This window comes from Biomphalaria glabrata, chromosome 2, assembly GCF_947242115.1.
Source record: "Biomphalaria glabrata chromosome 2, xgBioGlab47.1, whole genome shotgun sequence".
NCBI classification, from domain to species: domain Eukaryota; kingdom Metazoa; phylum Mollusca; class Gastropoda; family Planorbidae; genus Biomphalaria; species Biomphalaria glabrata.
Window position 1 is genome coordinate 7,429,971 of NC_074712.1, and position 14,543 is coordinate 7,444,513.

The 14,543-nt window shown below is 36.1% G+C and overlaps 1 protein-coding gene and 1 non-coding gene across 3 annotated transcripts in view; both read left to right on the top strand.

Annotated features, from left to right (window-relative positions):
* Window positions 1-14,543, top strand: part of LOC106074821 (transmembrane protein 178B-like) — a 39,779-nt gene that overhangs the window by 21,797 nt on the left and 3,439 nt on the right. For both annotated transcript variants that reach the window (XM_013235677.2, XM_013235676.2), the window contains exons 2-5: window positions 719-951; window positions 12,252-12,356; window positions 12,970-13,107; window positions 14,125-14,222. In XM_013235677.2, the coding sequence (XP_013091131.2) occupies window positions 723-951; window positions 12,252-12,356; window positions 12,970-13,107; window positions 14,125-14,222 (570 nt within the window). In that variant the 5' untranslated portion in view covers window positions 719-722. The remainder of the gene's footprint in view (window positions 1-718; window positions 952-12,251; window positions 12,357-12,969; window positions 13,108-14,124; window positions 14,223-14,543) is intronic.
* On the top strand, window positions 9,695-9,766 carry Trnaq-cug (transfer RNA glutamine (anticodon CUG)). The gene has a single exon. It is a non-coding gene; the product is annotated as a tRNA-Gln (tRNA).

Here is a 14,543-nt window from a genome sequence, read left to right on the forward strand (position 1 = left end):
AAGATATATAGAATCACTTGGCTAAATGTTGTTTGTTTACGATTGGTGAATGAGGTCCATTGGCACAGATTTGTCTTCACTCTAGTAGGAGCACATCGTTTCTTTATGCCCTTCTATGTCCAAGTTCATTTCAATATAGTTACACTAATTACTCAACACTTCGTTTTGTTCCTCTAATAGGGGGTGTTGGGTGGCTGCCTAGTCGTGTGGTATGCGCTCTGGATGTCTCGATGGTCCATGGTTCGAAACCTGCCCCTCCCTCCCGCCATCTCCCACAGTCCTGCGGGATGTTTAATAATGTTTTATTTCGTCGCTGTTAAGCATATAAAAGAAACAAAAGTCATAATGCTCATGGCCCATATCATCAGCCAGAGAGAAATTATACAGGACGAGCCGACCCGCGGCGTAACATACGCCCCACTCTTTTTTTTTTCTGAACTTCGCTCTCTGTCACCGCGAAAGTTACGTGGAGTAACTCTAGTTCGACTTACAGAAATAAAAGTTATCTTTCCATGCCTTATTCATCGTGGTGTCCCGCATGGTTGGGCCACGAAGAGAATTATGCGTATATAGATAGAAATGAAACTGTTAAATATAGGCCTACATGAACACTTGGTTGATGCATTAATGTATATTTGGTTTATAGATTAATGAATACTTCGTTTATACATGAATGAAAAACTTGGTTTACAAATTAATTCTGCTTGTCATTCCGCAGCACAATGAGCGTGTGTGCAACCATCCTCATCGTGATAGCTACCATCCTGGGACCAATCACCTTGGTTTTCATGTCTGTCTCGTTTGGCACCGACCACTGGTTGGAGTTTCGGGTGGACAGGAGTAAACTGCCCGCTAACCTGCGTGACACCACAGATCTGGAGATGGCGAAAATAGCTCACTCACGTGACCGGGGACTGTTTCGAGAGTGTTTCCCTGGCAACGACACACAGTGTAAGTCTATTGTTTGTTGTTGATTTTTATATTTCTGTTTTGTAAGATATTGTCAGCTCTGGTTTCTGTGTTTCTCGCTACGAAGCAAAGAAAATCCTATAAACCAACTCTAAGCTTAAGCAAGTCAGGCTGAATCAAGCCGAAATCTATTAATGCCCCAAAAGTAATCAGCTGCTCGATGCAAAGATTGAACTCCAAGGCATTTCAGGTGTAAAGAGATTAATATTACATTTGTTACATTTCAATACGATATTTATAAGAAATTCATGCCAACTTTCTACCCAAATTACTTGAATTGAAATAACTAAATCTGCAAAGTCCTACATTTCCATGAACTGTCTTTTCCTAAATACAGTTGAACCTTGATAGACTGACGCTTACGGGACCGGTTGGTGGTGTAGGATTACCAAAAGGCAAAAGTTAGCTGTACTTCAAAAAATATAGCCGTTAATGTCAAGAAAATTATATTTATGGTGTACAGTAATAAGAAATTCTCTTGACTTCCAATGGTATAAAATAAACAATAGACGAAAAGTAAAAATTTATTGATCTAAAATTTGTTCTTTAACTTGGAGATATTCAATCAATTTAAGTGTTTTCTGTGATCTTCAATTCATTTCACAATGAGTTCTATTTTGTCCCAATTTTTCATAACGGCAGGTCGCTACAGTCGCTAGCTACCGTAACTCGACTACATGTCAATGGGATTTTCACCATGGTCATAGCTCTTGATAATTTCCGATTCTTCATGAAGAGATAGGCCTAATGTTTTAGGCTCACGTTTGCCAACTTTGCAAATAAAAAAACTTCAACACTAAATCTACAGCTGGTAAACTAATAGTAGCGCGTAGGACGTAATCATCTCCTTTTTTAAGTAACGTCTGTATTATATAAGATAATATGAGATTACAGGGAGACAATCAAGAAAGTATCACCTCAAGAAGCAGACGAGATGAGACGAGACTTAGCGCGAAACATACATTGTCGCCGAGAGGGCTCCGCGTCGGATTACTGACTTAGTCAGATTAAAAAGGCTCGGACTATCAAGGGTCATCTGTAATGATTTTCCCCCTCTGTTTGTAATAAAAATACGGAATGAGCTGTCTTTCTGTCCTTAATGGTTTGCAAGATACATCAAGGTTCTCTACATTAAATATTGAGCCCCCCCCCCCTCCTCCAGGGGCCTTATTGTGTATCTGTTGACCGATTCGGATAATAAAGATTATTATTATCTTTCGAATTCGAAACAAAAATGATGAAAATCAACAGCTCCTACTACCCAACCAGGCAGCAACCCATTTAATAATGCCGTTCAAATATACAGCATCATTCGTATACATCTTATATATTACAGTAGTCAACATAACTGCCTGGAAGATATTACCATTTGGTCTTAAAGTGAGTTCAGAAATGACCAATGTTTTGATTTTGGGTTCTATTGTCCTGTAAGTTGTCATCAGTGTCGGGGAAAAATATATCTTATATATTCGTAGTCAACATGACTGCCTGGTCGTGTGGTATGCGCTTCTTTATTATCACGATGGTTCCCAGTTCGAATCCTGCTGTTCTACCGTCATGCAGGAGTTTTTAGCTAGGACGAATTGATCATAATCTAAGAAGAAAAGTCCTAAAAGCAACAAAACACGTAGACTAGATCTATTTTTAGGGGGGGGGGATGTCTGCGTAGGCCTATCAGTTTATCTACAGTGAAACCTTAGTGTATAGTACCAATAAAATCAACTAGTCTGACCCCCCCCCCCCTTTTAGTGTTCCCTTCAGTCTTGCTATTAACTGTACTCTACGGTGTTTACTTTGTTGTTAGAACCTGTTCTAGTCGAGGTGTGTATTATGCAGGCATCTGGGAACGTGTGTTGCCACCAACACGCTCGTACTGTGTGCCACATTCTTTAGTCTGACAGCGTCTCGTCACAGTGTCACTTCTCTTTTTGTCATTTTTCACTGCCTTTAAAATTGTTTTGTTTTTTAAGTGCATCGCGGAATTCGGCAGTGTGTCTTGTCTGGCTTTTGTGCTAGAAGAAAGACTAGACATTATATTAATAAATGATATATTCAAATATAAATATATACGTTCCAGAGACTCTGAAAAACATGACATAACATAGGCCTATCCAGTGTAGGCCTACTTGGGCCGGTGGTTATATTTCTTGATATTTTGCAATGAATATAGTTTATCAAATAACTACTAATGTCGCCCTATTTTAGCTTAAAATACTTGCACTATAAGGTAGGAGGCAGTGCGGCCTGTTGTGCTAAAGTTTCCCATTCAGATCTTGCGATCTTTAGGGCAGCTGATGTAAAGGTCATCGGTTTATGTGGCCCACGGTTAATGAGGGTGTCATATGGCCAGCACAACGACCAACCGCCTTTACTTTTCCCCAACTAATGTCAGGTACCCATTAGACTCAGAGGCACCTTAAAGATCCCGAAATTAAAAAATCCCAGTCTTCACTAGGATTCGAATCCGGGACTTCCGTGCTCCGGAAGCCAAGCGACTAGAGTTGAAATAATTCCAGTCCTTGTTGCGAAGAGTTGTTTTTTTGAATCCATCCACACATTGTATTTCAGTCTATTGCGTATCGATGCAGCACATTAGGATGTTTGGCAGAGGCGCCCCCATATTTGTATAATGATGTCTCCGTATCGCGGGGGCTTGCGCCAACCAAAGCCAAATGCCGCCTCTTGTTGGATGGTTCTTTTTACTCCATCAACAAATATGATATGGATTTCAACAGTTCTCTATCTTTAAAAAAAAAATCAAACCTGAGTAGACGGCCCCTTCAAAACGGACATAAGTTTAGTTCTGATCAACATGTTCTAGTTTGCCCACCATCTGTTCTTGTGCAGTATGTTTTCCTAGGGTGCAACTGTCCCTAAAAAAAAGTATACGTGTTTGAGTTGGGCTCAATGTCAATTTTTTTTTTAACAACTTGCCTCCCTTGGATTTTTTTTTTTAAACTTTCAAATCCTACTCTTCGTCCCAGCAGAAGACCTTTCCCTTAAGTTCTAAGGCCTTCATATGTACTCTCGAACCCAGCCTTAAATCCCTGGCATCTAACGAGCAAACAAATGTCTCATCTGGGAAATAGTATGCGCGGTGCTTTGACACTGAAGGTATAGTTGAAAGCAGTTTTTTTTAAAAGGAGTTTTTAAATAGGTTAGTGTCCTTCTGTTTCAGCATGCCTTGACATCAAATACAAATTGTGCTAGTGTTTTTAACTCCATATAATTTGAAACATAAAACATTTAAAACCTACGTTTGTTTTTCTTCATTCCGAAAGATAAGACTACAATATAAACCCTTACACATCGACTAACGGATCAGCCCCCTTTTCAATTGCTTAGATAAGTTCCTACTTGTTATTTCTATGGTGGATTTTAATCACCCTGATTTACAGTTATATTGGCAAAAAAAAAATCCGCAACCATCATTGACATCGCCGTACCACTATCCCATAATTTGATGAGAACCTAAGGTTAGAGATTAAGCGACTAAGGAAGTTAACTAAAATAACAATATGCCCTGTTGTTATATCAACCAAAGGAATAATGACAACACGCCTCGCCTGTCAGAGGGCGGTACTGCTGCAGACCTGCCACATCACCAGAAAATTTCTTAGTGGACACAGTTGAGACTACAATGACCTTTGTTTCACTCACACATACGAAGCTTGGCCCTGTCAGTGTCAGAGAATGAATATTAGCTCATTTCTAAACTAATAGGCCTAATAATAATAACGACCCTCCAGTACCAAAGAATTAGTCCATTTCTACAATAACAATAATAAGGCTTGTCTTCGAGTCAGATTGATGAGGAATGCAGTATTTCCCGTAGCTACCCAGCCCCAGCTGCGGCCAAGATCTACATATTTTGTCACAATAATAATATAATAATAATAATAATAAATCTTTATTATCCTTGAGGAAATTTGTCTTACAAATTTGCTATAAACATACCAAAACATTACAACAGTAGCAAATGAAATGCACACATGAAGTTTACATCAGAAAGTTTTATTCTATTCACTGATTCACACACATGAAGTTTACATCAGAAAGTTTTATTCTATTCACTGATTCACACACATGAAGTTTACATCAGAAAGTTTTATTCTATTCACTGATTCACACACATGAAGTTTACATCAGAAAGTTTTATTCTATTCACTGATTCACACACATGAAGTTTACATCAGAAAGTTTTATTCTATTCACTGATTCACACACATGAAGTTTACATCAGAAAGTTTTATTCTATTCACTGATTCACACACATGAAGTTTACATCAGAAAGTTTTATTCTATTCACTGATTCACACACATGAAGTTTACATCAGAAAGTTTTATTCTATTCACTGATTCACACACATGAAGTTTACATCAGAAAGTTTTATTCTATTCACTGATTCACACACATGAAGTTTACATCAGAAAGTTTTATTCTATTCACTGATTCACACACATGAAGTTTACATCAGAAAGTTTTATTCTATTCACTGATTCACACACATGAAGTTTACATCAGAAAGTTTTATTCTATTCACTGATTTATTTGCCAAGGGAACAAAAGAGCTCTTGTGTCATGTTTATTTTATTATATTATTTTTTTTTATCGGTGTCGTACATTGTATCTTCTATGATCCTGATGCTAAAATGTAAACATTTTGTTCCAAATGTTTGTTTTTTTAATGTATTTTTTAAAGACGATTTTTTTTTCTAGAAAACCAAACAGGAAGTATTGCGTCAAACATGTCTATGATTTGATTTCATGTATTTTTTGGGCTGACCCATGGAACTATACATGGTTGACCAGCTTGGAATTAAAAATTGGATAAGGACCATAGACATTTAAGATAAGGTCTAGATCTTTATTATTCCTTAGAATTCTATTCTTGACATCGTATGGATGCTAACGTCTGAGTTCCCTCGCTATTTGTAATTTCGAAAGTCGGCATATTCATAGTTGTTATTACCCCGCATAAGGTCGATTAAGGTAGACAATGTTCTAGTCAATTTAAATACATATAAAAATCCAGTCACTAAGAAAACATTGTCTTTACAGTAATGTAGATGTGATACATATTTTCCACTCATGTAACACAGACGCTGCACTACTTCCATCAACAATTCCCCTTAAATTAAACTTATAAAGGCTAGGCCTAATTCATTTATAGGCCTAATTCATTTATAGGACTAATCCATTTATGGGCCTAATTCATTTATAGGCCTAATTCATTTATAGGCCTAATTCATTTATGGGCCTAATTCATTTATAGGCCTACTTCATTTATAGGCCTAATTCATTTATAGGTCTAATTAATCTATAGTCCTAATTCATTTATAGGCTTAATTCATTTATAGACCTAATTCATTTATAGGCCTACTACTTATAGAGCTACTTTTTTGTTCCCGTGTTTCTGTACCCTTCCCCCCCCCTCTTAAAGATGGATCGTAAGGTCTGAAAGGAACACTTTATTTAAAACCAGGATGGCTGTCTTTGGACTATCCTTCTGTGGAGTATATGATATGGTCCAAGGTTTAAACCCTGTCCTCAGCCTTTCCCGTCGTCCTGCGGGAGGTGTGGGCTAGGATGTAAATATGCATTTGTGTCCAGAATCGGAAGAAGCATTTGAAAAAACATGTAAAACATCATACATTGAGCCATTGCTAAAGCAGGGATGTCCGTTTTCTTCTCGGGGGTTAGGTTTCGAGACTATGCATGGTTGTCTACATTCTTATCACGTGACTGTGAGTCCTACCTGTGTTTACTTAAAACATGCTCGATTTGCATAACGAAATGTGTTTTGACACAAGTTAAACAAAAAAAAAAAGGTGCTATTTTTTTAATGAGTCACCGAGTGAGATTAAATCCAGTGGGCTGATGGATGCAAAGTGTGGGGTGGAGGCTGAGTGGTAAATGCTTGGCTTCCAAACCGAGGAGTATCGAGCTTGAACCTCGTAGGCACATTCCTCGTCCCATATGCTAGGACAAATTTGTACAAATACTCCTTCTTCCCTAGTGCTATTAGAGCATGGAATGGGTTGCCTGAGCTAGCCAAGAAAACCAGTGACTTGGCAGAATTTAAGTCATTGGTTAATATGCATGACTAAATGCATGACGCGTAGGACGTAATCATCTTCTTTTTTGAAGTAACGTCTGTATTATATAAGATAAGATAAGGTTGGAATTTTGAGCCTAGGGATTTTTTTTTTTAGGACGCTTCTGATTCTAGCCAATTTTTATGGGTTTGGAAAGTAAAGACATTGGCCATAAATGAAATGATACTATATTACGCTTAACTTGTCACTACATGAATACTGAGCCTCGATAAATCTACAACTCAATATAACTTATAATACATTACTTTATGTTTATCTGAAACAAGACAGGGATCGTGTGAGGTACAACTGATCAGAGGATTCAGAGCCGGAGTTAGATAATTGAAAGCCCTAGGAGAAGTGAATTTGTTAGTTCCCAAATGAAATAGAAAAAAAAAACAGCGAAAAAGAAAAACAATTTATTTCAAAAAAAAATATTTAGAGTAATTTAGAGTCATGTGCGAGGCTCATGCAAACTAGGCAGCCGCCTAGGGCCTCCAATAGTTGGGGTCCTCGGACAGGACTAAAAAAAATATTTTAGAAAAAAAAAAAGCAAAACTTGGATTAGATCTCAACATAGTAGAGGACTGTGATTCTATGTTTACTAGTCTAACCATTTGTATAGTTATGATCTAACTATGTCACAACTCCGGAAATTGCGATATATGAATTTCTGTTATTAGTCGATTTAGATATAGACGGGCAAGTTTTTAATAAATAACGTAGATTTTTAGTTTTTCGCTGTTTTTTTTTATTTTTATTTCATTTGGGTCCACCAAATTCACTTCGCATAGGGCATCCTATTATCCAAGGCCGGCCCTGTCTGTGGTATAGGCCACATACCAGCATCTCCCAAGCATCTCTGTTCAGGGCTAGTCCCTCCAACTGTCCCAACGTCTTGCGCATCTGTTAGGCATCTCCTTCCGAATCACGGCGCCTATCAAAGTCATATTCTGCCATATTAAACACATAGCATGAGATCATTTGCTAGGTTCAAGTTCTCAGCAATATACATAGGCCTGCTGTAACTTTGATCAGATTTTAAATAGGCTTATTTTACTACTCACGGTGTGACATTACGCTTATTTCTTTGTATCTTCACTTCCATTTCTTTTGTATTAGTTCCTACGTTTATCCAGTGCCGGATCTACCATTGTACAAGACTGTCCTGCCGCTCAGGGGTATTCACATTTAAAAAAATAAAACATTTAAAACAAAATATGCATATTACATATTAGAAAAAACAGCTTTACACACCAGCTACACCCGCTGATATATTTTTTTGGGGCCGGAACATCCATTCCTTTTTTTTTTAACTTCCAATAAACAGGCCTCATTTTAACGATCCCCTTTACTTTTTAGACCGTCAATTCTATGATCTGTTACACTGAATTAAAACGACCCGCTTTCTCTCTTTTTTATCTATTTATCTCTTTCTCAATCTTTCTCTCTCGCTCTTTCCTTATCTCGATCTTCTTCTTCTCTTTTTCTCTCTCCCACTCCTTCTCTCTCACTCTCCTGTCTTTCTCTCCATTTCTCTCTGGATCCCCCCCCCCTCTTTTTTTGGTGCATCCGTATTTTTAACTCTTTCTCTACGTAATCATTTACCACATTCTGGTGGAATCAACGTTGGTATCGTCAGCTAGGAGAGAAAGAGTTAACTTTGTCTTTTTTTTTTCATATTTCTTTCATCATTCTTCATCTCTCTCTTTCTCTCTATCTCTTCCTCTCTATCCTTCGCTATTTCTCTCTCTCTTTCTGGAATCCCCCTCCCCCCCCCCTTTTTTTTTGCACTCTACGCATCTTTATACACGTCGGCCATCCATCATGGAGGCTCTAGACCTCGAGCAACTATTTAGAAAAATAGCTTTTGGTTGATTCGAAATAATGGATGCAATTTCATTCAATATAAGATTATTTTAAAGGTACTATTTAAAAAAAAAATTTTACTTGTATCTTATCTTATATAATATAGATGTTACTTCAAAAAAAGAAGATGATTACGTCCTACGCGTCATGCATTTAGTCATGCATATTAACCAATGACTTAAATTCTGCCAAGTCACTGGCTTTCCTGGCTAGCTCAGGCAACCCATTCCATGGGGAAGAAGGAGTATTTGTACAAATTTGTCCTAGCATATGGCATGACATATGTGCATTTATCTTTGTGTCTTTCTGAGTATTTTATTAGATTTTGTTTTTGTATTTGAAGATTATGGTTCAGTGTTTTATGTATAATTGCTACTTTACTTTTGAGTCTTCTGTCCTGAAGGCTTTCTAAATTTAGTGATTTTACTAAAGGTGTATAGACTATAGATCTATTTTACATGTTGAAAGACATTATCTGTGCGTGAATCCATTTAGAATATAAAAGAGATTACAAACGTACAAGGAAGCATACTTAAAAAAAAAACTACAACACTTCTTCCTAATTTTACGCATACCCAAAGACTAGGTCCTTATCCATAGATTGAGATTACAAGTTTTTGGTCTATTCGTGTTATCTTGTTGTAATCAAACACCTGACCAACAGGTAAGTCATGGGTAAATATAGACAGACACCAGGTAGTGAAAAAAACAAACAAACTGTAGGCCTACTATTTTATGTACAACCTCACCTTTAACAGGTTCCATGGTGTAATGGTTAGCACTCTGGACTCTGAATCCAGCGATCCGAGTTCAAATCTCGGTGGGACCTAATAATTTTTTTTCTTCTAAATTGTAAGTTAACACGATTAAATACAAACTGACGGACGGAATGTTGTGAACATTTGCGGATCTAGATAAAGATTGCTAATAAAATAAAACGCATACAATTCTGAATCGACCCTCATAATCTTTTAAATTCATACCGGTAACATATTCGTTTGACATTTTATATGCTACCTTTTTGATTCATGTAGATTTAAAACAGCCGGATTTACAAAGCACAATCCTGTCTTTTCCCATAACGTTAAATTTCTAGGAAAATCGTTAAAGCCGTTTCGATGACAGTGTCCAGGTTCCAGAGGTATTGTAAGCTTGAACTTGGCATAATTTCCTGCATGTAGATAAAGAAATGTAGGCCTACACATAAATAGAGTTTCCAGGTGGTCATGCTTAACCCACGTACTGCTCATCATCATCATCACTCCTTTGAGTTCCTCATGGAACATAGGGCCTCGAACGTACTGCTCATAATTGTTTTCAAATGTCTCCTTTCTTTTATTCATTGAAATCTATTCTAATATTAATACAACCATTCTGATAAACTGATTCTCATAATCGGTTTAATTAATTCTCTTAGTTAATGAAGGTAAATCTTTACTATCACTTAGGTAGTTTTATTTTGTTATTCTACTATGGACATATAGGCCTACACTGAAATTATAAGATTAAATCTACACAACGTTTAGATCTAAGATTGTGCAATAGTTAGGTACTTTGATTTTTTTTTTTAAATCAGGCTCAATCTATTGTAATGAAAGTAATATAGTTTAAGTTCTAAGAAGAAGAAGAAGATAAGAAGTTGCTTGAACCAAGTTTATTGAGACCTCATTTATTGAACAGTGAATATTTGAATATAGATCTAATACTATCATTCGAAAGAATGGATACACGCATACTCTCAAGCATTTTTTAACTGCTAAAACTGTTACATGTTTCTTGTTTATGGCATATCTGGTATTTTACGTCTCGAGGGACGCATATCTCCCTTTGCAACTTCTTGTGTGACTTAAGAGGCCAATCCTTGATATACAGCTGCGGTCACTGGTTGGGCATCTGTAATCGCCAATCAACACCTTTTGAGGTCAGCAGCGATTTCAAGCAGGGGTGGCATATGATTATTTATGATAATAAAAAAAAATGCTGTAGACATTTTTGTATCACGACACTTACGTAAGTTCTAGTGTCTACTAGCCAGACTCTACTGTCTCTACTCTGTAGATCTAGATCTATAGTTATAGACAGTATAGATATAGTTTATAGAGCTACAAACTTTTTTGTATCTGACCTCCTTAACTCTTAGCTCTTATTTATATCGACTCTTGTCTGTCTGGTAAAAATTTTGTACACGTTATTTCTCCGACACCCTATCTTGGATCACGCTGAAATGTTGCACAATTATTTCTTTACAGTTGAACATGCCAACAAAAAAAAATCAATAATAATTTTAAAAAACAACAATTAGTTAATTACCTATTGGTAAATAATTGTGTTTGGTATCTTGAACAAGGGAAAGAATTGTACTGAAGTGGTGTTATTAGCTGAATTAGTCCCCTTTATAGGTCGCAACTCTAAATTGAAACAATGCATAACTATACAATATTCTGTAGTCATAAGTACCTCACTAGCAGAGTGGTTAGCACATCTGTCCTGTCCAAGGAGGCATTGTAGCCAAGAGTTCAAATTGCCCTTCCCCCCGCCTTTTTTTTTCCAGTAAATGCTTTTAAAAACCAGTTCTGGTAAATTCCACCCAGATATTCTTTTATTACTCTCCCCCCCCCCCCATTTCCCCCACTGGTCCAGACAAGTGGTTGGATTATAGCGTATTGAGAAAGCTAAAAGCATGTAATAGCGCTAAACAAAAACAATTGGTAAAAATATTTCTAATCGCACAGATTTATTGTTGTTGGTCTAGATCTATTACAAATTTAACTACATGACTGATCCAAACTAATTGATACCTCTACACTTTGTTTAAGTTTTTTTTTAAAGTATTTTTATATTTTTCTTGTTTAGTTTTGTTTTTGTTTTGTTATATTATAAAAAGAATCTATATGTATGGTGTTTGAATAGTTCAAATATATGTCATGATGCCTCATTGAATGTAATCTACTAGTAGATCCTCTTGTTAGGCAACTTTACATATTATATCCCAATTAAAATCACACCTATTATCCAAGGAGTGTTCATGCTAATTTTTGTCAAGATTGTTCAAGCAGTTTAGATCTTTATTTAAGACCTACATAGGCTACATACATACATCTTACATTCTACTATATAAATTAGTATTAGATATATTGATTGGACACCATTGCAGGGGCGCCTTTCCCTGATAAGAAAGATCTCAATATCAATCATAAATAGGCCTACACGATGTTAAAAGTGGTTTAATCTTAAAAATTTTAATATAGAATCTTTTTGAAATGTAAACCCAAATATTACTAATAAGCTGTTTCTTTTTCTTTATTGATTAACAGTTCTAGACAAAGCTGATGGTAAAGTTGATGGCTACTGCTTTAATATCAACTATGACATGCCAGAAATTTCAGGATCCAAAAGTGACGAATACATTTCCAGATTGCGTAAGATGATTAACATTCATTTATTAAAAAAGAAATTATGTATATTCTATTATTGTAATATATTATTTTATGTTTTTTATTCATAGGGTAAAGTAAGTTGAAGAATGAAAGAAAAAAAAAGAATTTTACATGTTCTTTGACAGTTTTTCTTGTCTGTATAAATTTGACTTGAAGAAAACTAGACGCACATTTACTGAACATGCTGTTAAGAAAGACATAAACATCAATAATGAAAACAAAGTAACCCTTTCAGACCTTGCAATCTATAGGGCTGATGATGTAAAGATCATCTATTTCTGTGGCCGATGGTTACCAAGGGTGTCATGTGGCCAGCACAATGACCAACCGCATTTACTTTCCCCATCTAACGTTAGGAACCCATCAGAGTTAGGTGGACTATTTCACAAACATTTTAATGCTCTAAGAAAGAATGCCAGCTTTTTATCACACCTCAATTTAAAGACAAAAATGCTAGACAAAACTGCAGTGATTAAACATGGTGTTTATGATATGGTTTTCTATAGAGACATCTAGAATATTCAATATTGATTTTAAGCAATTAGACCTGTAAATATTTATACATGTAAACAAAATTGTTAAAATTTTTTTTCAGATTTAAATAGATGTTTCTTGGCATTCTTCATCATTGCCATTGTTTTGTTCTTGTTGGCTTATGTGTTTGGTTTGATTTTGTGTTGCATGAGGGTCTCCAGATGGGCTTACATTGCAGGATTATTTTCCTACTCAGCAGGTGAGGTTCTTATTTTGTACACTGCCGAAGACAATATGCCTGCATAATGAAACAAAATTAAAATCTATCTGCAAAATTTAACTCTATACCTACATTGTTTTTCATTTATTGGAAATTATTTGTAAAAAGTGCTTGAAGTTTTCTGTTACCTAAATGTTGAGTGGATCATTCTGTGAATGTATAAATTTACAGACACCATAGTCTAATTAGATTGAAATATCTCATCATGCTCACACTTTAGTTATCTTCAAATTTTAGAGCATTTAAATGTATCTGAATTATTTTAGTTAAAGAAATGTCAAAACAATTTTATGCAAATCTAATTTGCTTAGGTTTTTTTTTTTCATGTGCCATGAAATAAAGAATTTGTTATAAATGTAACCCCTTCAAACTCTTCTTCTACCTTACTGTCCTAAGAGTTGAGTCTAAAGATTCTTGAAACTCTAGGCTTATGGAAGCTTGCCTCCTTATAACTGTCTGAACACAAACTTTTGTCTGGGATAGATCCAAGCAGATGTAAGTTTGTACATCCCTCTAATCAAGATTATTTGAAGCAAAGCCAAAGGACTTGCACATCGGTAAAATCCCCCCATGTTCCTTTTCTGTATCACACCAGCCGTGCAGGTGTCCACCATAATAACGGTCCTTAAGGAACAGTGTGTGGATAGTGAGATGCTTGTTGGGTTTTTCTTTTATCTCCACCAATGCAATGGACGCTGTCCTTAAACACGCCAATGTAGGTTCTGATTTGCATCCCTATTGGCTTAATTGTCTGCTGTAACCACCGTTTCCACGCAAGCGCTGCTATAAGGCTGAAAAGTATTGCCCGGGACACCATCCAACACCAGTTTACACAAATGTTTGAGAGAAAAAGGGATTAAATGACCAATACAAAAAATATTCTATTTTCTAAAAGATCTACATGTTTTTTTAAAACTAAATTAAGATCTTTTAGCTCTTTTACCTGCTTTAAAAAATTTCATTAATTTTAGTTTTTAAATATTTGTCTATGTTTAGCATTCTCACTGGCTGCTGCTATAGCTTTCTTCCATGGTGCTGAGTACATTGAGAGAAATAAACTGAAAGATCCATACTTTTACTTGACGTGGGAGGAGGTAGGAAATACTTGCTTGATCACGTTTCATTGAAAACAAAGTCCGAAGTTTTCTCCTTAATCTGTAGTTAATTGTTTGAGTACAATATTTAGTACCTCCATTTTGTTTTGTTTTCTGTCACCTTTAATATCTGACTCATTGTTGTGTATGTCTACAAATACCAAACTTAACGAGAGTGTCAGGTGGCCAGCTACCATTAGAGCTGGGCAGACTCAGAAGCACCCTAAAGATCTCAAAATAAAAAATCCCAGTCTACACCAGGTTTTGAACTCGAGTACTCTGGTTCGGAAGTCAAGCAATTTACCACTCAGCCACCTCACC